Source organism: Chiloscyllium plagiosum, chromosome 25 (genome assembly GCF_004010195.1).
Source record: "Chiloscyllium plagiosum isolate BGI_BamShark_2017 chromosome 25, ASM401019v2, whole genome shotgun sequence".
Classification (NCBI taxonomy): domain Eukaryota; kingdom Metazoa; phylum Chordata; class Chondrichthyes; order Orectolobiformes; family Hemiscylliidae; genus Chiloscyllium; species Chiloscyllium plagiosum.
In genome coordinates, this window is record NC_057734.1 from 17,102,963 (window position 1) to 17,129,673 (window position 26,711).

The 26,711-nt window shown below is 39.9% G+C and overlaps 1 protein-coding gene across 2 annotated transcripts in view; it reads left to right on the plus strand.

The window, feature by feature from the left end:
- Positions 1-14,903, plus strand: part of grk3 (G protein-coupled receptor kinase 3) — a 300,505-nt gene extending 285,602 nt beyond the window's left edge. The window contains exon 20 of one of the 2 annotated variants that reach the window (XM_043715596.1): positions 14,810-14,903. In XM_043715596.1, coding sequence (XP_043571531.1) covers positions 14,810-14,839 — 30 coding nt within the window. In that variant the 3' untranslated portion in view covers positions 14,840-14,903. Of the gene's footprint in view, positions 1-255; positions 5,512-14,809 lie in introns of those variants that run through there. The other variant, XM_043715595.1, reaches the window with a different exon arrangement.
- Positions 14,904-26,711: the final 11,808 nt, after the last annotated feature.

A 26,711-nucleotide genomic window follows, 5' to 3' on the forward strand; every position in this document is an offset into this window, starting at 1 on the left:
CAATCTTGGGTTCTGCCATATGAGGATAAGAGGCAATCTTACTACATATCTTACTGTCTATACTACCTGTAAAGGCCCCAAATTAAATGTGACAATGAGTCCCAAACAACAATGGCAAAGGTATCAGAATTCTCCTGCTGATAGAAAGGAAAAGCCTGTACCTAGCACTAATTATGACTTTCAGAGAAAATTGGGAAATCCAAATAGAAACACAGTGTCTCTGACTAACTCCTTTGCATTTTCTTTTCCAACCAGAGTGATCCTGAATTCATCCAGTGGAAGAAAGAATTAACGGAAGCCTTCAATGAGGCCCAAAGAGTCCTCCGAAGAGCCCCTAAGATGTTGAATAAGTCACGTTCAGCAGTGGTAGAGCTGACCAAACCCCCTCTCAGCCACAGGAACAGCAATGGACTTTAAGGGAGAGCGTTTTTGCGTGAGTCGGGGAAAAGAAGCAAGAGACCTGAGGATGGTTTTGTGCAAACTACTTCTATATCACCTCGTACGTGGTCCAGCGTGTTGTTATTAATTAATTATGATCCCATAAAATAAGGTATATATATATATAGAAATATATATATATATGTGTATATATACTATATATATGCATACATGTATGTAGATATGAATGTGAGACTTTTTGGAACAGTTTGGCTGTGTATTTTCTATTGGAAGTATTGATGAACGAGTGTAGCATCTGTTAACTGAAACCACAGTAACCACTGGGGTTCTTGAGCCAACTCCACAAGAATGGACTAGAGGATGTTGCCAAATAATATTGGAGAATTTATTTTGTCATGTGTCATTGCGCCCTGGTGGTGTTCTTTGCTTCATATCAGAGAGTTGGAGGAACATTGACATACAAAGCAAGTGGCTGACAGACCTGTGTTTTTAGCCACTGATTCACTCAGATTTCTTTTGCTTCTGAACTGCAACATATCACATTGAACGTTGACCCATCATCGGTGGTGCATCTGTCGCCATGGTTACTCTGCTCTCAAAATGCTGTTTTGTGACATACTTGTCACGAATAGCACCATGTGCCAATAAGTATCATCGTCATCTGACTTGGGTTTCTTTTGCTGTTTCGGACTCGCTACCTTGCTACGTATCATGTGTTTACCAGCTGCTGCTTTCTGTATGTACCCAACATTGGGTGGTTGCAAACATCAGTTGGATGATGGATTACTTTATTCCCATGGTTATACAGACAGTGATAAACAACTATGTGTTGGTGCTTGATCTCACCCTTCACCACCACCCCCACTATCCCATTCCAAATCCCTGCTATTTGCAATGTTTCTTTGATGACAAGAGAATGATTGCTGCCATTCTGGATTGCCAGGTTGTCAACTTGTTAATATCTGCTAGCTCTCAGCTGTCACTAAGTTTTCTTGGCTACTCGAATGTTGCTTTGTGGCCTGTTTTGTTGATAGGGTTTCAGTGGTTGCTAGATGACAACACAGTCACACATCATTGTCAAGTTTCCATGGATAACGAATGACAAGGTTCTCTGTGTTTTGCCAAGTGTCTATGGTTACTGGATATATAACTATAGTTACTGATCATGACCCGTCGTGCTTCTGTAATACCTGGTGGACTATTCTGCTACCGCTGGAGAATTTTCAGTTATTGTACATATTTAGATGCTGATCTACAGACCTAGTTGGTCCTGATATCTATGTTCATAGATACTGATCAAGGATTACTGGAAGCCATTCCATTGTTAGATTACTTGTCACAGTTTGGAGGATTTTAAAATCATTGCATGACGGGACATTAATGTGTGCTGCAACCTACACTTTACTCCAGTGAGATGAAAAAATTTAGGAATCCCTACATTCTACACTTCTGATCTACGCAGCATATGATTTGTTTTATAAAGTCTTTGTCCCCTTCCCACCATGAAGTGCAAAGTGCCAATGGACTTTACAGATTAAGGAAGATTTTAAAACCAATCTGAGAGAAAAGTAAAATATTTATCATTGATATTACTGTGCAAGTGTACATAATGTTTAAGAACTAATATACCAAGAATCTATGGTAACAACATGAGAATATCTTTAAATGGTGATTGCATAGCATGAGTTGCTTTATTGAACATGTCTTCTATGAACACAGTGACAATGCATTGTTACATCTTAATAACTGGTCAGTCGCAACAAGGGTCAGCTATTAATCCGATTTTAGGGAGCAACATCAACGCTGAAATTCGTTTGGTTTTCTTTGTTGCATTTTGTTTCAGCTACAGTACCACTAAAATGTTTAAACCTCATATTTCAACTGTAAAAATAACGGTGATGTGTATAGTTTTTTCAGGTTATATTTTTGTTTAGAACTACTGCATTTAATGCGTATTGAAATATAATATTAAGCAAGGAGACAATTGGGCTCAAAATTTGCCACAACCATTGCCATGGACTACTGCTTTCACAGAAATTGAGATTAAATGATGGAACAAGGCTAGTCTGTGGTCAGTTCCAATTGCTTTTCATACAGGATGATGTCATAATAATTTCTGTTGCCAAGTGGGATAATGTTGCTAGCTTACTTTTGAATCAGTAATAAATATATAACCTGACTTTGTCAAGAGTGTGGGGAGACAACACTGCTGATCCTAAGGGTGTAAGTTCAATTAGTTAACATTGATATTTATCATACAATAAGAAAACCAATTTTTATTTCTTGCTTATCCCAAAAATCCCACCATTTTATCTGTTTCTTTCCTTTCCACTTTCACCTCCTGCTCCTTAAAAAATGAAATTGGATACAATTGTATCTGTACTATTTTGTAGCGCCACCTAGTGCACGGGCAACACTGGTGGCAATTCCATAGATGGGATTGTTTTCCTTCTCTCACTTTATACATTAGTGTATGTTGAGTTGATGCAATATTGTCAGATTTCAGACTCAGGAAGTATTAGTACAGCTTGTATGTTCTTAAATGAGACAGTTAGTCTGTACAGGCCACCTCTTAAAAGAAATAGTGCCTAAAGTGCAGCATGCACATGCAAAATTATACGGTCAACTGATCTAACCAATAAGTGCCCAAATCTGTAACAAGAACTCACTAATTCTGCATTGTTGCAGGAGTTAGCTCTGATATTGCACTTTGTTTTTTGCAGTTTATTTCCTGATCAAAAATTAATTTTTATTCAGAGAAAATTCTACTGAAATTAGCATGGATCCCTCAGCATAGTAACCTCAATTCTTTAAAGCTCAGTAGATTTTTGCCTATTCCATCTCATCAGAGAGCAAAAGGGAAAATTGGACAGGGAAGAGTATAAGTCCTGAGCAGAACCTTGGAGTTCCTTCCATGTGCCTGTATGGGGGTGTGCCATCCTCACTGTTCAATTTCCCTTTCCATGTTGTACCTAGGCAGTGCTTTGAAAAATGACAAAATCTGTCTCATCTTTTGTCAAACAATACTAAGAATGATTCCACCAATAGTGCCCTAAAAATGCATGTTATATCAGTTAGTGTTACGTATCATGCACTGATCAACTTTATTTCTGAAAGGTTCAACACAAATTAAGTGCCATGACCCATGGTGGTTTAATAATGTACAATGGCTGAAATTGTTATAAAAATACCTAAACTTGGAAAAACACAAGCAGCATAGAAAGGACGAATATTCTGATGACATAATCTAATTAACAGGTCCTCCATATAAAAAACTGAATGCTAGTTGCCAATGCTCTTTTATATCATGGCAGAGGCAAATTGCTCATTTGAAGCAAATGATCTTACGAATTCAGGAGTATCTTCTTTGAATCAGCTTTGGATTCAACCATAATTGAGAACTTTTGGTGTTTGAATTTGTGAAAGAGGTTTAATGCACATTATATAATGCATTACTTGGAGCAGTGATTTGTACTTCATATGAACTCCATATCAATGAAAGGTGCCCATTCTACTGGTAAGTGTTACAGTGTCTTTGATGTCTATATTATGTAAATATTCTTAAACAATGCACATTTTGTCAGTATTATTGTGAGAATATAAAACCGAGAAGCTACATAAGAACATTAGAATTTGTGAATAAGATGCCACTATTTGTAATATTTATTACACCATATGCATTATTAATAAAAACAATGGACCCCAAATGGATGCCAACTATGTGCACCTTTGGTTGGTGAAAAACATTGTTGTATTTCTGCTAGATCTATGAATTGTCCCCCTTTCCACCATATTTTTAATAATGAACATAATGTTTCATAAGCCACTATGAAAGAGAAAACTCACTAAACTAAATTTAATTTGTTAAGAGTTTAAGATTTTAATTGTTATGTTTTGCATATGCAGTAGAAACTATTGATAGTAAACATTTTCTTAGGCTTTGTTTCTATGACAAAAGGCTGTCCTAAACTCTGAAAACAAGTGTTTAGCAGTATTGTTATACTTTGTTAACATGTCTTTTAGATGTTAATACTAAATTGTAACACATTTATCACAAAACATAATACAGGTAAACCTAGCTGAAATGTTACTATACAGTTACACAGGATGTAGGAGTTACTAATGACTTCAGTTACTGGCTTCTCCATCTAGTTAAAGGTGCATGACCAGAAATAATGTTAAGCATTTCTTGCTTACTTGTGACACAATCTGGTATTTTATGGTGGAAATTGCATATGGTAGTGTTTGCTCTCCATATGTAAAGATATACCATAAACATGAAATAGGTAAGGGAGGTTTGTAATATTTATAAAATTGCGATCATTTGCAGTTTTCTATAAATTGCAGAGTATTAAAATGTACATCCAGTGACCATAAGGACATATTCGTTGCAATGATACTGTTAACATGAAATGGTGCAATAATTCCCATTTATTTACCAGCTAGACAACATTGAGTTTTGTCTTTCAGTTGATACATCACATAGAGGGGGTCAGCAGATTTAGTAAAGGACAATGTAATAATCATCTGATCTTGGCCCTCAATTAACAGCCCTAATGTTTGCATCGTAACCTTAAAGAAATCCTGGACCAGCAATCAGCATGATCATGGGAGATCCTTTCAATAAAATGTAAATGGCAGGCACCCAGGTGATTGGGGCACTTCATTGTTGTCCTTTTGACTCAGAGGCCAGAAGGTAGTAGCTCTATTGCCAGTCCAGGCGATGCTATTTCTTCCAATCTCCAGAAAGAAAGTCAGGTTAACCTCAACCCACAAATCCTTGATTGGAGTCCCAGCCACATCGTAGTTTCACATGGTGTACTGGCTGCCATTGAGCTACTTGACTAATGCATAGCTAATTAGGACATGAATTCCTAGTGTTAGGAGTGCCTATCCCTGTCACAGCAATGTTGTTGACCTTGTTGGTGTTAGGCTTTGACTCGAAAATGAACACAGTTCAGTGGGATGTTCAACATTCAGTCAAACTGGTGTATCAGGTTTTCTTCCTAATTTGGGGTTCTTTCAATGCAGTCAGACTCAGCTTACAATTTAGAGATGCCGGTGTTGGACTGGAGTGTACAAAGTTAAAAATCACACAACACCAGGTTATAGTCCAACAGGTTTAATTAGAAGCTAGTGCTTCCAATTAAACCTGTTGGACTATAACCTGGTGTTGTGTGATTTTTAACAAAGCTTACAATAGGAGTGTGCTGAAAGAGTTCCAACCTTATTGTTGTTGAAGACTTAAATATTCTCAGTTACAATTATTATTACTATTGTATGCACTCACAGCCAAGAATTTTTTATAGTATTCTCAGTCTGTACAAACTAAGAGTGCTGCCAAGAACCTCATATGTAGTTCTTACAATATTTTGTTTTTGCAGGGAATGATTAGACAACTGTAATCTAACTTCACACAGTTAAATTGAATTAATTTTCATTTTTGAGAAGTCTAATGTTAAAAATCCCTCAGATGAGTTCACATACTACAGCTGGATATGTATGAGTTTAAATTGTCGTTTTGAATGAATTGCCTAGAACTCAACATTTTAAAAGTGAAAACCATGATCCATATGAAAGATATTAAGGAAAAATATTATAAATTCTGACAATGTGAACAGAAGAACAGAAACTGTTGGAATGACCTCAGTTTTGTCATTGTCTTTAAAATAGGCCATGACATTTTGATCTGTGAATATGATCCAACTTTTAAAAATTTGGAGAAAATTAGGAATTATTTATTGGTGTACAAAAATTTTGAAACATGCATTTTTTTAAAAGTTTGATTTACTTTCATACTTTTGTCCCCATGAGTCATTCTGCATTTCTTTCAGATTCCTGTATTTTGAGGGTGACACTTCTGGACAATCACTCAAGTTTCTAATGTGTCCAAACTTGACTCATTACTGTTTACTGGTGTATGAAACATTCTACAGTATATGAAACAGAATAAATGAAGTGTTTGCGATTAAACCAAATCTTCTGTGGGTCTAAAGTAGCTACTGAATCCACAGCATACTTTGCTACATGCTGTTGTTATGACTTGTTTGACTTTTCCACGTATTAGATTCAGTAATATCCTTTCTGCACTGTAAGATGAAATATTTCTCCAAACATCCACACAGCATTCTTCAATTGACTGCCCAATGGGTGATGGGAAGGAACCTGAAGTAACATTTTAGAAGTATGAGTTACATCATAGAGGATAGTGTGATAGAATGAAATTACATTAACAAAGGATAAGGATATTTATTCGGCATCTCTGTTGCTTTTTGGTCTAAAAGAAGCTGATTGTAACAGACCAAGGACTGGTTCTTTTTAAAAGGGTAAGGAAATATGTTTTTCTTCAATTTGCATTTTTCTCACAATGTGCCTGTTTTACAATCAGTGATATTCTCTTCCAAAAAAATTCACAAAAACTTGTCTGGAATAATTACCATTCAGAGATACAACATATGGACGCGAACTGTCAACTGTTTAGTGTGTTTATTCATTTTGATCTGCTCCTATAAATAAAGATTCCTATCGATTTAAATGGGTTTCAAAACCATTACATTTTTAAAAAATCATTATATTTCCCTCTCCCAATATTTCCCACTCATCTAGATCTGTCAGACCAAGCCACTTCCTCCTCATGCAGGCAGAAAGGCCTTTCTCAGTGATTAGAGGATATTGTTGAGCAGTGTCATGCTGATTCCTAATTTAGTTGTATTAATTGTATAATTTATACTGGTGGGTTACAGCAATAAAGCAGTGGTTTATGGCAACAGCTTGTGGTAAACTTTGTGCCTTTTTGAGTCTCTGCACAAATTGAATAATTTGATTTCATTTGCTCTGTAGGGTTTTTTTTAAACTTTGAAATCATATTTTTTGCACCAGTTTTCAGGGATGTGAAAGAAGCTGCTTTGCATTAATGAGGCTGTCTGAATCGGGTTAATTCCTGTACTTTATACTGCTGAAGAAATGCTTTTAAGGATGTATTGAAAGTTGCAGCATTTTTTTAGTGGTGGCCAGTGTGGTTTAACAGAAGTTTTTTTAACCCTGTTACTGTGCCCCAGGTTTCACAAACCAGGTTGCAGGTAGTTGAGTAGATTGGGAGGAGGGATATTTTTGGGGACGGCTGTTGCAGTCATTGTAGATAAGTTGTTTTGACTGTGATTGTTATGGTGTTTGGCAAATCTGTTTCAAATGATTTGTGAGCTTGCTGAATCTTCATCCTGGAGATTGGAACATGCTCAGATTCATGCCCATGACAATTGACCTGCAGAATCCTGGAAACTGCAGGAAGTTTGGACTTGGGAATGTGCATATTCTGACACTTCCAGTGGAAATCTTGGATATGACCAGAAGTGGGGTTTCCATTCTCCATAAAGTGGCTAGGTAGTAAGCAAGAAATTGTTTAATTTCAAACAAATGAAAGGAGCAGTGCTTCTCTTTAAAGAATAAAACAAATCCTGTAAAAAATTGTAGAGCTCATATCCTCAAACTTGCCCATCCCCTAATTCTTCCTTGTTTATTCTGATGAGTCATGATAATAAAAGTGTAGAGCACCAGACTTGGAATGATTTGGGGTCAGGCATGTCTGTTGCCATTTTCAGATGGACACATGTCAGAATAAGCACATGGTAGAAACCCACATTAGCCCCCACAAAGATATGCTGCATCTTCAACTTCTATACAGTGCTTGAATTTTTAAAAAAAAGAAAAAAATGTTTTTTAAGCTTTTGTTTTTTGACTGAATCTTGTTAGTATTGTATCAAACTGATGTACATATTCTAAAAAAAGGAGCATCCTATATACAGAATGTCTGATCTCTTCCCTCCCTCTTTTTCCCTATCCATTGCTCAGTCATCAACCTGTATCTTTCGAAAAAGATTCTAGTGTACTGTGTCATGGATGCAGCTGTATATTTTTGCTGCCATGCTGTGTTCAGTGTAAAAGTTGGAATGGAGGGGGGAGGAGGGAGAGACCAAAAAGACATGTTATGTTATTTATTGTGAATCTGTTCTTTCGACATCATTGTGACATTCTGACATTCCAAACTGAACTCTTGTCTGAATCATTACTGTGCATGTGGTCACATTATTACTTCTCTGATTCTTTGCCCTGTCTGAAGTTTTCGGGTATTTTTATGTACTCAGGTGTACAAATTGATCCCAAAAATGTAAATGAGCATTCTCTCCTCCTCTGGTGGAATAGTTAATAACAGCAGCATGAAACTGAGCCATGACCAGAGCAGGTCATTCAGCCTGTCCACCCCTGTTGTGCAATTCAGTCAGATGATGACTGATTTGAATCCTAACTCCATCCATTCATCCCTCGAGACTAGCAGAAAACAGTCTGTTTCGGATTTAAAAATTTAAATTGAACTAACATTGACTGAGTTTTATAGGAGAGAATTCCACACTTCTGCCACTTTTGTAAGGAGTAATGTTCCCTAGCTTCTCCTCTGAATAATAGCTCAGTTTCTTGTCTTGGTAGAATGACCTGATGAGAGTTTCTGAAAATGAAAACCAGCCAACATTCACAAACCTAACTGACCTTCTGAAAAGTAGCCATGTGTGGATAATGTGAGAATAGAATTGGGTTTGATCGTAATTCCACTTCTCTGTAGGCTCACCCTTGAATAATGGCCACTTGGGCAAGGTACTGGTGGGCTGTTAGCACTTAATTAAACAATTTCCCAGCAAGAATCAACTTTTTCAGAAGAGGAGGAGAGAAAAGTGGAAGAAAAATATAATTTCTTCCAAAGTGAAATGTGGCATTTATCATAACGGTGGCTGCTTCTTCCTACTTGTCAAGAGTGCCATAAATCTGCCCTGCTGAGGTGGTTTTACAATGATGGTGTTAATAATGTTTGGCTTTCTAAAGCACCTTATCACAATGAAATGTCTCAAAGCACTTTACCAAATTAATTACTATTGGAGCCGAGTGACTGTTGTAGGATTGCACTTGTGATTTGGTGTAAAGAAATAGAGCAGAATTATACAATTAGCAGTGGTGAAAATTATATTATTGTTAAAAAGTTAGCCACTATATAGAAATTGAAATTAGATCAAAAGAATCTTGCCACCACCTGAGAAATGTAATAGTCTAGAATGATGGCCAGATTACGCGTGAAATGTGGACCTATGTAATTGGCAGAATGGGACAGATGAAAGGTGTCATTCTTTCCCCCCCCCGCCCCCGCTTAAAACCTTAAGTTTAAAAAAATGCTCAGACTCTTATTCCCTGAACAGAATGGTGTTGGGATCGGTGTTAAATTTATAATTCACTTGTTACTGAAAAATGCTCAACATTTATTGTCAGGTCGTTTTTAATTATAGATTAAAAAGAAAATTCTACTCATCCCTGCTGGTTTTAAAATCCTTGCAATTTTAAAAGTCATAGCACTCTACAACAGTCCGTTTTACAATTTGCCAATCCAAGGTCCTTGACCAGGAGATTTACGAATTGCACAATCTATCATGCCACCGTGTCATTCATTTGAATTTTTCAGCAGAAACTAGTTAAAAGTCCCACTTCACTGTGCTTCACATTAGCACTCTTCCATCTGTGTTATCACTTGTGTTTAATCCAATTCAGGTGAGCCACATTAATTGATTTTTACAGCTGGTGTGATAGTTCTTGTACCCATAGTTAAGATACTGATTGAGAAGTGACATCATGATTTCTATTTCGAATTAAAAGTCCAAATGGACTTTGATACAAACAAGCTTTTGAAACAAGTATCAGTGAATGTTATTTGCACATGTTTGTTCCTAATGGACAGCAAGCACTCTGAGTGGGAGGACATAAATCTGTTAATCACACAATAGCAGGAGGCTAAAACTGTGCATCTGTTTTATATTGTAATTCCAATCTGTTCTATCTGACATAAATCACAGGTTGCTTTGTGCAGATCAGTAGTTTTCTAAGAAATGAAAATGGACAATTTCTGCATCTGTTTAATATTTTACAATGATTAACAAATATTTCTCTGCAGAATAGTAGCAGTATCTGGTAAATGTTTGTTTGGAGAGGAGCAACCTGTTTTTTAATCTACGAACAACATTGGTCCGATCTTCAATAAATGATTTCACAGCTCATATTAATCAGATGCGCCTTTCCTAACTGTACATAATATAACAAAGTATTTACTATTTAAATGACACCGTAAAAGCCAAACACACACAAGCTGGCAGTAGCAACGGTTATGGGACTGAATTAAAGGTTATGGCGTAGATTAAATGTATGTAACAACATATTTCTGCAAAGGTTATGGGCTGAATTAAAGGTCACAGCGTAGAATAAATATACATTACAGAAATTTCAATATAGAAGGCCTATTGAACCATGTGCTATCCCTGCATCAGTGTTACTTTCACTTTAACGTGTGTTCATAGTAATACACCTACACTATTACTCAGCTGAGCATCATTATTATTTGTTGAAAATTATCCATTCACTGCAACCTTTACCTGCTACAGCTGCTGCGAGTGAACTTTCTGATCCTGAAATTCCTAGGAGGCCATTTTTCCTGGGGTTGGGTGTCAATGAGTACTCTATGACAGCAAGGGAACTTCTGAAGCATCTATCTGAACCAGCCAGCCAGATTTCCAAAATTGTAAACATTGTGGAAGACAGTAGGATGTTGGTGTGGAGGGTTGAAAGAAAATTTGCTCACAAACACCTCCACCATTGGAATTTAAGAAGCAGAATCCCAAGAAAACAATGTTACTCTCAATATTTGTCTACCCACAAGTGAAAAATCAAGCATTTTCCCTCTTCAGGAATTTTGGGATCCTTTTTAAGTTTGATTCAATCTCTTGAATGTATACCATCTTAAAGTAAATGCTGAAGTACAACACTGACATTAGACTGTCCTAGTTATGGAGTATCTTTCTTTTACAGTTGTCTAATTTATTTCATGGAAGATTTCAGGAACAAATTGTATTTGAGTAAACTTTCTATATCAGCCTGTTATTCACAGCAATTTGAAATCAGAAGTTGAGGAAATTCTGCAATGAGCTTGTCAGAAAATAGCATCTGCTGCTCAAATGTTTGGCAACAGTATCTACTTGAATCCAAACCAGATTAAAGAAATTAGAAAGTTTCCTCTGATCTTTGTGTAGCGAAGAGTGATTCTCAATATCTGGTCATTGTGGATCCATTTGAGATTTGATGATTTGAGAAATAAATGTGTTAAAGTGGTGATAGTTCTTTTGCAGTATGAATCTGATACAGAATAAATGTATGTAATAAAAAGTCACAACATAAATAACAACTTGGATAAACTTTAGGTCTTCCTAAATCTCTGCAGTAATGGTCACTGTTGCAACAAAGGCAAATCAGATATTTGGAGCAAGATGTCATTTAACAGCAAAAAGCACACTGTCCAGATAAATTTCAATCTGGCAGTTTTGAACAGAGAAACGTTGGCTCAGATAACGGGAGAACTACCTGCTCTTCAAATGTGTCATTGAAATTTTGATATCCAGGTGCTTCACATCCATTTAAGTACTTTTGAAGTGTGTCATTGTTATAGGGCACCACGCCCAATTTTCACACAGCAAGCTCCCAAGATCAGCATCTGATAATGACCAGATAATTTGTTTTTTCAATGTTGGTTCATCATAAATAATCAGCCAAGATGCAAGAAAGAATTCTCCAGTTGCTTTTGAAAATTGATGCAAGATATATCATGGCACTATCAAAGCTAGAATGAGCCTTAGAAGATTGCACTCCTTCACTACTGCTCTGAAGTGTCAGATTAGATTTTGTCCTCAATTCTCTGGAGGTACATGAACCTACACCATCATTCAGTGCGAATGTTACCAACTGAACCACGGCTGGCAATGAAACTCGCAAAATGCTGCCTCAGTCAAATTCCTGTTAATTTAGCTATATCTCAAGCCTAGGTTTTTTAATAAAGTCAATGATTCCCTTTGGCAACATCTTTCAAACCTTTGGTCATAAATTACAGTATTCATTAAAAAGCCCATCTTCATATCCTGTCTTGCACCTTCTGCCATCACAACCTCTTTACTTTCTAATGACCTCCAACCTCTCTGCTTGCTTTTCCTATCAATCCTTGTTAAACACTTTCAGTTCCATTTCGACCCAACCACAACTACAGTAGACTTTATGCATGAATGCAGCTAATATTAATTATTCTCTTCAATTACTCCATAATTTTTAATAGGAGTGATCAGACTATCTCCCTCGGCTGTCTGCAAATCATTGTACACACTAACTCATTGGCATCATCAGACGATCCATTCCTTTCTTTACTAGCTCAGTTAACATTCTTTCCTTGCTGTTTGTATTCTCTCTGAGAATATCTGAAGTTCCCATCCTTTGCACAACACCTAATCGTTATTTAAGTTATAATATGATACGATACAAGGGGCAATAATGTGCAGTGCATATGCAATTAATTTTCAGATGCAAACAATAATTACCTGTTCAAGCTTGTTTTAATTCCAGCTACCTTCTCCAGTTAACATCCAGACTTTTGTCACTCTGTTTTAAACTCACCCATGTATCAAGCACTTTATCCCCATCCCACCAACATCCCCAAAACTGATTCCACAAGATGAATTCAATTGTGTAAGGTCATTGCTTTGTTCATCCAAGTTAAGTTTTAATTCAATATCCATTTCGTCAACAAAACTATGTACTTTGTTCACTCAAATAACATAATCTACCTCATGATAAAATTCTGTCTGCATTTGTCAGATGTGCTTGTTTGCTTCCCAAGTTTGAATCTATATATTATTAATTCTTCCAGAATTCCTTCGCAACAATCTTTCCCGCAAATTATATTTGGTTATCTTTGTCAGTCCCTGTATGTGCTAGTTCATAGCTCTCAAATTCTGATCTTAGTGACAAATTCCTTCTTGGTCTTGTTTCATGTTATCTCTTTCTCACGCCTTGCAGTTTTCTGATTGATCCACTGGGCATTCTACCAATACTGATAACTGACATTTAAACAATTTGCCCTGAGATTCTGCAGTTCTCTTTGCAACTTGATCTGCTTTACCACATCCTTCCTAATGTCAAACCTTCTGTAACATCTCCTCCTTAAATGATAATTTCAGTCACTTACCTTAACATTTTCTCATTCAAGCTAACTGCCACTTTGTGAAGAGCCTTTGGATGTTTTTGCTATATTGAAGGATATGAGTGCCAAGTTATGTAATATATTTCTGTTCATCAATTCTGCCAAATTCTGGTAAAGGGAGACATGTTCTCTGGAGGGCAGAAATAAAAATCTAATTGATCATGCACTGGTTTCATATATTTTTGTTGTATATCCTAACATAGAACAGTTGCTTATGTGTTTTCTATTCCATTGTCATGCCAGGGAGTGATATACTGTTCAATTTGATACAATTTTGAACCTAGAAGAACAGTTCCTTCTGTAAAACAAAAAGACAGACACAAACTCGAGTCTTACCTTAAATCATAAAAATGCAATTATACATTTTCCTTGTGAGTTTTAGATATGCCAAAAAAATGTGATCTTAAAACAAAACTCTTGGATGCATTTTGAGAAGAATTTTTAAAATTTTCACAAAAAAAGTGTGTCAAAATCTATAGCAATTACTATTAATTTCAAGGTGAAGTGGCACCCCCTTCACTTGTTGATCTGTTTATAACCAGAATCTAACTGCAATCAAATTTCTTTAGCTAGCACCTCAAGCTATTCAAATTGTAATGTGTGCTAGATTTTCACCACAACAGTGCAAAAGCATTCTCAAGCATGCTACAATTACTTCATGATTTTATGACCGGCAACAATTTCAATGTATTTTCTTTTGGTCCTGATCTAGTAAATGAAATTAACAAAAGGGCTGCTGTCCACATTTCATACATTGAAATGATAGAAAGAGTTAATTGTAAAATCAAGTTGTTGAGAAAAAGGGAATTCTTCACAAGAGCATACCAAGTATGAATGATTTGCTTTCTTCCCAGATGGCAAAACCCACTTAAGCAAAGCACATGTGTGCCTGACTTTCTTAATTTTGCAACTTCAAATTCATCTGTTGTTTCTGCTTCACAAGATTGAGAATAAACTCTAGAAGGCAGAGATGTACCCACATTATGATACTTAAAGACTCATTAAAATAATTCTATAAAGGAATCTGATTTAGAATTATTATTTTGGATACAGGAAGTTTAAAGTAGTATGTAAATGAAGCTTTGTATTGCAAATTTATTGGCTGTATAATCTCTTGTTTCTGTGTAATTAAATATGGTGTAAATAAATTTGATCATTAGATTTAGCCTGAACATGTGGTCTTATAGCGTGCTGTTTTCTACCTTTCAGAGACTCAAAGAGTACATGGTAGGCTTTTTCAAATTTTCTGTCTTGATAAAGGATGGTTTGTTAATTGTATGGTACATTATTCCTTCATACTTAAAGGTTCACCATCCAGATCCCACAGAAATATAGAAATCGAAGCTTCTTCAATGGCACCAACAGGAGGCCCAGCATCACTGAACAAACCAGACAAAATGTAAGTAAAGGCAAGAAAGGCTTCACAAATAGAGGTTGCCAGGGAAGAGGATTTAGGGCTGACAACAGTAAAGGCAGGATCGTGAGTTTTGGTATGCGCCACCTCCCACCATCCCTAATTCTGAATACTAGATTCCCCAATTAGTCACTGAGTGTCCTTGAATGAGGGCCCTCACCTACCCTAACATCTAGAATACTAACTAGCAATCCATGGAGGTTTGTTTGTCCTGCTTCTTCTTACATGGTGACTGGACATCCCCACCCTGTTACCAGGTAGTTCAGTAGGCCTTCCACTCGAGTTTAAAGCGGGAATTGAATAGAACGAAACCAGTAATCCTATTTATGCCAGAATTGTAGATGAGAGAAGATAAAGCCTATTGATAAGAATAAATTTATATTATTCTTTCATAGGATGAGTGTGTCTTTGGTAATGCCAGCATTTGCTGCTTATCCACAAACATCTTTGAGAATGTGATTGTGACCTGCTGATTTCAACTGTTTCCACCCACGTCCTATGGATGCATTCACAATGTTGTTAGGGAGGAGCTTCCAGGATTTTGGCCTAGCTACAGTGACTTGGAGGGATCAAAAAGGTGATGGTATTCCCAGTACACCTTCTGGCCTTGTCCTTATACATTGTAGAATTTGAATTAAGTAGAAAGAGGATTAGTGAGTGGCTGTAGTGTATCTTGTAGATAATGCATGCTACTGTCACTCTGCGTTGACAGTCGAAACAGTGAATATTAAAGGATGTGGTTGGAGTGCTAATCAAATGGGCTGCTTTCATAAATGGTGTTGTGCTCCTTAAGTATTTTTAAAACTATCTTCATTCAGGCAGGTAGAGAGAATTCCGCCACATTCCAAACTTGTATCTTGCCAATGGTAGACAGACTTTGCAGAGTCAGCAGGTCAACCTCTCATCTCAGACTTCTTAGTCTCTTTGTGATCATAGCATTTATTGAACTGGTCTAGTTGAGACTCTGATCAAAGGTATCCCTCAATATGTCTATGGTGGAGGGTTTAACAATGGTAATGCCATTGAAAGTCAAGGCAGTTAGATTTTCTATTGCTAGAGATCATCATTGCCTGGCAATTTTGTGACATGATGTTACTGGCCATTTATCAGCTCAAGCCTGAATGTTTTCCAGGTCATGCTTAATGCAGGCTACAGTAAGGGTACTGAATACTGTTCAACCATCAGTGAACATTCCCATTCTAATGTTATGATGCAGGAGAGATAATTGATCAAAAGATGGTTAGGCCTAGGATATTACCCAGAGGAACTCCTGCAACAATGTCCTGAACTGAGGTGATTGGCTTCCAACAACCACAATCACTTTCCTTTATGCTAGGTATGGAGAGTTTTCTCCCTGATTCCTATTAACTTAATTTGATTTGATTTATTATAGTCATACGTACCTAAGTACATTGAAAAGTTTTGTTTTGCAAGCAGTGCAGGCAGTTTATAGCAAACAAGGACATACAGATTATTGGTATTTAGACAGAGTGAGGCATACAAGGTTATGATTACACAGGAGGTGCACAGAAGTAAGGTCAACATTAAGTTTGAAATTAGAGAGGTCTGTTCAGCAGTCTAATACAGCAGGGAAGAAGCTACTCTTGAACCTGTTGGTACATGTGTTAAAGCTTTTGTATCTTCTGCCTGACTGATGAGGTTCCTAGGGCTTCAATATAACCAAGTAAATACTGTTTTGATCTCAAGAGCAGCTATTTTCCCTTTATCTATATATTACATTTTTGGTATTTGAGTTCTAGAACTGAGACTACCTGGTACAACCCAAACAGCGTGTCAGTGAGCAGATGATTGCTATGTAAATACTACTTGATAATGCTTATGTCCAAAATGTAGATTCTCCTGCTCCTCGGATGCTGTCTGACCTACTGTGCTTTTGCAGCACCACGTTCTCGAATTTGATCTCCAGCAGCTGCAGTCTTCACATTCTCCTGATGTTGATAGAAGAATAATAGGGAGGTATTTTGTCAGATTGGATTTGTCTTGCTTTTTGTGGACAGGACATATTGGGGTAATTTTGTAATGATTACCCAAAATACAATATGACATCACCTAGAAGGGTCTGTTTGCATGTGATGATGCCTCATTCTTGTATACACTGCTGAAGGGGAATTGAAGAGGCAGAGTCTGGGACCTTACTGAGAGCAAGGGGGAGGGAAGCTGCAAGTGAAGGGCAGAGGGACGGGTGGGCGAAAGGAGAAACTTGCACCAGGAGCAGGAGGAAGTGAGGATAGGAGTGAGGGGTGAAAGTGGGCATGAGAGGGAGGAAGTAGTGGGGAGGAAGGATGGAATGAGGGAAGGAAATGTAAGTAAAGAAGGGAGAGACCTTCGAGAGCAGTGGGGAAAGGCCACTGCAGTTCTATTGCAGTACAATCTAGTCTGACATAACATGATAGTTCCATTCCCATGCTAACCGCAATTATAAGAAAATTGCATAATAACAGCACCATTTAAACTAATGGGACCAGAATCGTGTTATAGCCAGTAGGTAAGAAAAGTTCACCTTCTACAAATAATGATCTAAATTTTTCAATTGCATTATAGTCAATTCAGGTTGAAGAAATGCACGTTATAGCAGCACCGACTACACCAGCTTTGAGTCTGGTTCTCTCAATTTTGTCACTCAAATTAGATAGCTAGCATTCTTTGTGTCTGCACATGCTCATTGTCATCTGTAACAGACATTTACAGCATTCACAGCCAGGCAGGTTTCCTGTTGTTGGGTATATATCAGTTCTGTGACTACTAAAATAGCCTGGCTAGATGTGGAGCACAAATCTTCATTGTCAGAGCCCATTGCCTTTGCTGTGTCTATTTATCTGGTTGACATGTCAAACTAGGGAGTGGTCAATTTTATAAACAAAGATAAAGAGGGTGAAGATCTGTAGCAAAAACAGAAATTGCTGGAGAAAATCAGCAGGTATGGCAGCATCTGTGAAAAGAAAGTAGAGTTAATGTTTTAAGCATGTTTCAGAAGAGGAGTCACTGGACTCGAAATGTTTATTACTTTCTTTTCACAGATGCTGCCAGACTTCCTGAGTTTCTGCAGCAATTTCAATTTTTGTTTCAGTAGTAAATTTTACTTTGGTGTGAAGTATCGATTTGCACTAGGATAATGCTTTATTACTAAGAAAACATTTTACAAACTGTGGTTTCAGAGAACCAGACAGTAGATGAGAAGTTATGAATTCCTTGTGCAGCTTATTTCCAGTTGCAGTTCATCTCACGCTTCAGTCATGAAGTACGTTGGCCATTGTTCTCATCATTTACAAATTCAATCAAACTCATTCTGTAATCCATCTCATTGTGTAATCCATGAGCTGCCTATTTCAAATTCACTTGTTCATCTGTGACTTTGACCATGTTTAGTTTGTGAAACCAAGTTATTACAGTTGTGAGGTCAGTATCATTGATATTATTTGAGACTGTCTTTAATGTAACATAAACTGAAGGAGGTCATGGGACCTTGCCTGACTGCCACCATGTGTAGTTTGATATTAAAGATTAATGTATGGATCAGATTAATTTATGGTGAAGTAGGTGCAAGGTATATACACTTGGAGAGAATGGTAGCTACCTGTGTCCTGACAGTGGGTAGAATGTGAGGCTACAAAGTCCCAGAAAGTGGGTTGATGTCAGTTTGTAAACAGTTGCACTTGTTTTCCCCAAGATAAAATAGAGTTGGTGTCTCAAGGAAAGCTAATCAGCATTTCTCCCTCGATAAAAGGCCCATGTGATTCATGTAGGCCTGAAGAGTGGAAGAACATAAGAGATAATTGGTCTACCAAAATCAGGAGAAGAGGAGTGGCAAGATGCTGTGATTTACCATGGAGGAATGTGGAGGACTGAAAAGATCAAATTCATGAGGAATTACAACAAGGCAGGAAGATTTGCCTAGTTTGTACTAGGGAAGAATCTCCAGGGAAAATACCTCAGTGTGAAAAACAAAACAACTTCAGAAATTAACCTTCATGAGCTGCGAATCAACTTTGGCTAGTTCTCACAGGACCGAATGCCTATTAAAGACATTATAGAGTATATGTATGAACTGTTTTAGGTTGAGCTGAAGTAAAAACAAGAAAGTTCAGTTTATGGTTCAAAATGTAAGGCTGAATCTTATCAGAAATTGATCATGTTGTGAAACTTGAGAGGGTTCAGAAAAGATTTACAACGATGTTCCCAGAGTTGGAGGATTTGAGCTACAGGGAGAGGCTGAACAAGCTGGGGCTGTTTTCCCTGGAGCATCAGAGGCTGAGGGGTGACCTTATAGAGGTTTACAAAATTATGAGGGGCATGGAGAGGGTAAATAGGCAAAGTCTTTTACCTAGGGTCGGGGAGTCCAGAACTAGAGGGCATAGGTTTAGGGTGAGAGGGGAAAGATATAAAAGAGACCTAAGGGTCAACTTTTTCACACAAAAGGGTGGTACACATATGGAATGAGCTGCCAGAGGAAATGTTGGAGGCTGGTACAATTGCAACATTTAAGAGGCATTTGGATGGGTATATGAATAGGAAGGGTTTGGAGGGATATGGGCTGGGTGCTAGAGGTGGGACTAGATTGGGTTGGGATATCTGGTGGGCATGGACGGGTTGGACCGAAGGGTCTGTTTCCATGCTGTACATCTCTATGACTGTATTTTCATCAGGTTTCTTTCTGTAAGGCCTAGTGAGGTTTCTCCCCAGATTTGCTTCATTAACTAGATACCACACCCCTAGGGTCCCCCTCGCATCTGATGCTCAGCTGAATCTCTCTCCCACTGTATTGTGCATGTGGTCAAGCTGTGCCCTTCACCATTAACGTAGTGGCACAGCGTCCGCAAACTGATGCCTGTCATAGCATGGAAGTGACATGGCTGATACTTTCTTGGATGTGCAACTGTACGTTCCTACCTTAATCATTATTTAACTACCAGGCCACAGAATTCCCTGTCCTTAGCCACATTCCCTCTTACAACACTCTGTGTCATCGCTGCTCTTGCTCCAATGCCCACCATAGCCCAGCATCTTATCGTTGTTCAGTGTGTTCATCACAAACAGGATAGACTTAAAATAGTTCAAAATTTTCACCAGCACCAAATGTCAATGAAGTCCTGTCTGGCTTGTTTCTCCTAACACTGTTAAGCTCTATCTTGCTGAAGCTGATGTTCTTTCTGCTCAATGTCCTCATCTTCCTCCTTGGAAGGCTGTTCCTGCTCTCTCTCAACGTCCATCATATTCTCCCCTTGGCACAGCACCACATGCCCGGGTGATACAGCCCCTTCTATGTGGAGTCAATTTCAATGTCCCACAGAACATTCCATGCAGCAGATCCACACCTTCAGGAGGCCTATCGTCTACTTCACCATGACCCTGGTTGAAGAATGGGCTGCATCATATCTATGCTTGGCCTCAGTCATGGTTTGTATACTGAAATCATCAGCCATGCCTGAGAGGGTAGCCCTTATCACTCAGTAACCATCCTTGAAAGATGCCTTGGCTCCTTAAACACAGCATGAAGGTGAGAGTTCTCAAGGATATAGATTTCATGGCAGATCCTTGGGTAGCATAACAAACTTCTAAGAAGTGGTCATAGATCACTTGCACGTTGATGGAACAGAAGCCTTCCTATTGATGAACTCAGCCAAGTAATGATATGGACCTCTCAATTTGATGTATTTACAGTCTGTCTTGCTACTTGTATAGGATGGTCAGCTAGGTTGTAGTGGTTGGCACAATCTTGAGTGTGTCCTGGCACATCCTTAGCTTGTGCAGACACTGCTTTACCGTCTGGAAAAAATGACATTGAGGATGATAGACTCTAGCCCCCCTGTACCTCCTGCGCATCCCGGTGGCCTTTCGGCTCTGACTACTCCTTGTGGAGGCTGCCTGGCAACCACTGGAGGTTATTGCTGCTTCTGGGTTTGCTGGCTCATCTGCTCCTCCTCCATATCTCCACTGGTCTGTTGCATCGCAGCACAATGAAGCCCCTGCTGTAGCTGAATCCATCAGAATCTGGTGGGAAACATAAAGCACAGATCAAGCCTTTGTAATGTGAGCAGTCAAATGCCATCACTCTCAAATTACAGTTTTGCCTACTGCTCGATGCAGTGGGACATGGAGCAGTCCATTAAGGAGAGCCAAAGATAACCCTCCCAGCCAGGGGATCAATCCTGGTTCAATGAAGGGTCCAGGAGGGAATGTCAGGAACAGCACCTGGCATACATCAGGAGCTAAGAACCATACAGGGTAAGCAACAAGTGATGGACAGAGCTAACCAATTCCACAACCAACAGATCCCATCTAAGCTCTGCAGTCCTGCCACATCCACTCATGGTTGGTGGTGGGCAAATAAATCATGGGAGGAGAGGGCTTCAGAAATATTGTCATGCTTATTGCTAAGCAAGTGCAGCATATCAGGACAAAAGGGAGAGAGTGAGGACTGCAGATGCTGGCGATCAGAGTTGAGTGTGGCGCTGGAAAATAACAGCTGGTCAGGCAACATCCGAGGAGCAGGAAAATCGACATTTTGAGCATAAGCTGTTCATCAGGAGCTCCTCGGATGCTGCCTGACCGGCTGTGCTTTTCCAGCACCACACTCAACTCTGATCTCAAGCATCTGCAGTCCTTTTCCAGCACCACACACTCAACCCCAACATAACTACAAAAGACAAGGCTGAAGCATTTGCTGAGTGGATGATCTATTTCTGCCTCCTGTGGAGGTCCCCAGCATCACACCTGTCAACCTTTAGCCAATTCAATTCACTTTGCATGATATCGATAAATGGATGCACTAGAAACTGCAAAGGCTATGGGCCCTTAAAACATTCCAGCAATAGTACAGAATCCATGTGCTGCAGAACTTGCCATTCCTTTAGGCAGGCTGTTCCAGTAGTTATAGCACTGTCATATACTAAATAATGTGGAAAATTACCCAGGTATGTCCTTTACACTAAAGAAAAAGCAGTTCAAATCCAACTGGCTAATTACTATCCCATCAGTCTACTCTGTATCATCAGTAAGTGATGAAACAAGTCATCAACAGTGTTATCAAGCAGCACCTGCTCAGCAATAACCTGTACAGTGATGCCCAGTTTGGGGCTATTGAATGATCACTGAGCTTCTGATCCTAGATGGCCTCTTTCTTCAAGGACTTCAACTTCCCCTCCCATGTGGTCAACAATGCCCTCCAGCACATTTGCTCCACTTCCTGCAAATCTGCCCTCGATCCCTACCCCTCCAGTTGCAACAAGGATAGAACTCCCTTGGTCCTCACCTCCTACCTCACCAATCTCTGTATACATTGCATCTTACATTGCCATTTCCACTGCCTACAAACAGACGTCACCACATGAGATCTATTTCCTTCCCCAGAGTTCCGCAGAGACTATTCCCTCCTTAACTCCCTTGTTAGGTCCACGCGCCCAACCAACACACCCGCCACCTTGCCTTGCCACCACAAGAGGTGTAAAACCTGTGCCCAAACCTCCATTCAAGGCCCCCAAAAATCCTTCCACATCTCTGAGATTTTCCTGCACCTCTGCGCCCATCATCTACTGTGTCTGTTGTTCCTGATATGGTCTCCTTTACATTAGGGAGACAGCACGCCAACTTGCAGATCATTTCAGAGGATATCTCTGGGACACACACACTAAACAACCCCACCGCTATGTGGCCAAACACTTCAACTTCCCCTCCCACTCTGTCAAGGACATTTAAGTCCTGGGTCTCTTCCACTGCCAGATTCTCACCACCCGACACTTGGAGGAAGAATGCTTTATGTTCCATCTTGGGACCCTCCAACCACACTGGATTAATGTCAATTTCACTAGCTTCCTTATCTTTCCTCCCCCCACCTTGTCCCAGATCCAATCCCCCCCAACTCGACACCACCCTCTTGAACCGTCCTACATGTTCATCTTCCTTCCCATCTATCTGCTTCACCTCCCACTCCAACCTATCACCATCAGCACCCACCTTCATCTATCTATCGCTTTCCCAGCTAACTTCTCCCCAGCCCCACTCCTCTATATTCCTAATGAGGAGCTAATGTTCAAAACGTCGACTCTCCTGTTCCTTGGATGCTGCCTGCCTGACTGGCTATCAGCAGCGATGGAGTCCTCATCCGTATGGATCCAAGTGCTGGGCCTTTCGAGATCAGGTTGACTATCTTGAAAATTGAGGTCGGAGGATGAATCTTTGGATCGTCGGACTTCCAGAGGGTGAAGAAGATGGGCAGCCAGTCAGCTTCTTTGAAAACTGGCTGCTGCAATTCCTGGGCCTTCAAATTGAATCTGGCTGGCTGCAGATTGAAAGGGCCTAGTGAGTGGTGGTATGTAGGTCCGGACTGGTACAGCACCTCTACCAGGTCCTAGTGCACTTCCTCACATACAGGGACAAGCAAAGAGTGATAGAAGCCTCCAGATTACTGAGGACAGATCCACAAAGAGTCAAAAATCATGTTTTTCCAGGATTTCTCAGCTGCTGTAATTCGAAAGAGGAAGTCCTTCGATTAAGTTAAAAAGAGGAACCTGGGCATCCAGTACACCGTGAGGTATCCCATGGTGCTCCATTTCAGCCACTGGCTCAGTTTATACGTTTGACTCGGCAGATAAAGCCAAGAATTTTGTAGACACTGTAAAATAAACCCATTGGTCTGAAGAATATTGTTAATGTTCATCCTCTCTTCCTTCTTTCCCTCTTTCCCTGTGTTTTCCCTTTTTCCCTTTCCCTTATCATTTAAAAAAAAGCAATCTTGGAATATGTTGTTCCTATTATATTTTTATAACTAGATTTTATCGGGAAACTTTGTGGGTGCCCTTTGTTGTTTTCCTTTTTTTTCTTCATTTTCTCTTTTAGTCACAAGGAGGGGTGACATGGAGCCGTGGATAGGCGGAGTGCTTATCCTGACTTTGCCTTCTTTTGTTGACTTAAGGATCATCTCCTTGTTTATTTACATTTTTTTGCCTAAGGCTGGGGCACAGTCCAGGCCTGAAGGAGTTGTGCAGGAGGGGATGGGTAGGGTGAGTGCCTCTTATAGGTAGTGGGGAGAGTCTCCCATTCAAGGTTTTATAGTTGGTTTGCTTTGTAGTTTTTTTGGTAGCAATAATTGTTTGTAATTATGATAGAGTAGTTTTTGTATCCATAATTCTGTGACTCTGAGTCTTCATTTACTTGTGCTTGGCGTATTGCAAACAGGGTTTTCCCTCCTGGGGGTTCAAAGGTCTCTGAAAGGGGATATGGCAAGTCTTGTTAAATAATGCACCTGGAACATCAAGGGAAGTAATTCACCTGCTAAAAGAAAAAAAGTGCTTTCTAGCCTTAAAAGGATATCGCCCTGTTGTAGGAAACCCACCTGAAGTTACAACAGCGGGGTTATGACCAGGTATTCTTTTCATCCTTTACTACTGAAAGTAGGGGAGTGGCTATGCTTATTCAGAAAAATCTTCCATTCACATTATTAGAGCAGGGGAAAGATGAGCAAGGGTGGTTTATGATACTTAAGGCCCTGATACATGGGGAGGAATATGGCATTTTAAATGTCTACTGTCTTCTGGCGGATCCCCTCAAATTTTTGATTAGTGCCTTTTCTAAACTGAGTGCCTTTGGAACACAGCACATTATTATGGTGGTGGGGGGATGGATTTCAATTGCCTTTTGGATTTGATAGTGGACAGGATGCCTAGTGGGCCCCCAATGCATGTGGCTGACTTATACGAGGAGTTGGGAGCGGTGGACATTTGGAGATGTCTTCACTCTACCGGCAGGGACTTCACCTTTTTTTCAAACACACACAAATGTCACACGAGGATTGATTTTTTTTGGCTCCCTCGACCCTTCTGGATTTGATTATGGGTTGTAAAATTGGGAATATAGCTATCTCTGATCACGTGGTGGTATATTTGGAGGTTAAGGCCAAGAGTGATGGGGTAGCTTTGCGGCACTGGCATCTGGATCCTTTTCTCCTGAAGGATTCCAAATTTGTGGAATACTTTTTGAGGGAGTTTCGGAGGTTTTTGACTATCATCTCAGACACGTCTATGCTATGGGAGGCCACTAAGGCCTTTGCTAAGAGATTAGCTATTTCTTATTTGGCTAGCCGGAAACGACAGAAGGAGGAACAGCAGCATCTACTTGAAACACGGCTGAAAGTTGCTGCGGTGGCACATGGAGCGAAGCCTTTGGTGACCAAACTATAAATGATCAGGTCCTTCGGGCTGCCTTGAATTCAATACTGACACAAAATGCAAAGAAAGACCTTACTTTTGCTAGACAAAGGCTGTTCAAGTACGAGGATAGGCCAGGAAGTATTTAGCGTATCTGACTAGGAAAAAGCACGCTCCCCAAACTATTACTGCAGTTAGAGACAGTGCCGGGATCCTTACATACGATGCCAAAAGGATTAATGAGGCTTTTTGGAGTTTTTACTTTGAATTTTATCAGTCTGAAGGTTGCGAAGATAGGAGGGCCATGATGGAAGCCTTTTTTAAGAGCCTGGACCTCCTGGGGGTAACCCTGGAACAGCCCTCTCTCCTTAATGCCCCCTTGACAGTTCAGGAAATACAGCAGGCAGCTAGGCAACTTCAGAAATGGAAAGCGCCTGGCCCTGATGGTCTCCCAGGTGGGTTTTGCAAGGCGTTCACAGAGATTCTGTCAGGGCTGATACTGGAAATGTATAATCACTCCTATATGCATGAATGCCTACCACCATCTTTGAGAGAAGCTAATATTTCCCTCCCTCTTAAGAAGAGCAAGGTTCCTGAGGATTGTGCCTCATACAAGCCCATCTCTCCATTAAACTCAGATTTTAAGATTCTGTCTAAGATTTTGGCACTGAGATTGGAGAAGGTATTGCCCTATATTGTCAAAGAGGCTTTATAAGGGGCCGTAGGTCCTCTAATAATATTAGAAGTTTGCTGAATATGGTTCAAGTATGTCAGAATGATCGATGCAGGGGTTGGTGATTTCCTTAGATGCAGAGAAAGCATTTGACTGGGTGGAATGGCCATATCTTTTTTATTCTGGATCAGTGGTGCTGGAAGAGCACAGCAGTTCAGGCAGCATCCAACGAGCAGCGAAATTGATGTTTCGGGCAAAAGCCCTTCATCAGGAATAAAGGCAGTGAGCCTGAAGTGTGGAGAGATAAGCTAGGGGAGGGTGGGGGTGGGGAGAGAGTAGCATAGAGTACAATGGGTGAGTGGGGAGGGGATGAAGGTGATAGTTCAGGGAGGAGAGGGTGGAGTGGATAGGTGGAAAAGGAGATAGACAGGTCGGACAAGTCCGGACAAGTCATGGGGACAGTGCTGAGCTGGAAGTTTGAAACTAGGATGAGGTGGGGGAAGGGGAAATGAGGAAGCTGTTGAAGTCCACATTGATGCCCTGGGGTTGAAGTGTTCCGAGGCGGAAGCTGAGGCGTTCTTCCTCCAGGCGTCTGGTGGTGAGGGAGCGGCGGTGAAGGAGGCCCAGGACCTCCATGTCCCCGGCAGAGTGGGAGGGGGCGGTGTGGTTGATTGGTGCGGGTGTCTCGGAGATGTTCCCTCAAGCGCTTTTGCCTCATATCTTTTTTATGCCTTAGAGTGGTTTGGGTTGGTTGGGGTCTTTGCTGGGACGGGGGAGGTTTTATATCACCACCCTCTGGCCACGGTCTTCATCAATGGGGTGAAGTCTGGGAACTTTAGGATTGGCAGGGTGGTCGTCAAGGCTGCCACCTCTTGCCATTGTTGCTTACATTGGTGATAGAGCCGATGGCAGAGACAATTTGCCAGAACGGTCCGGAAGTGGAATCGAGGGTACACAAGA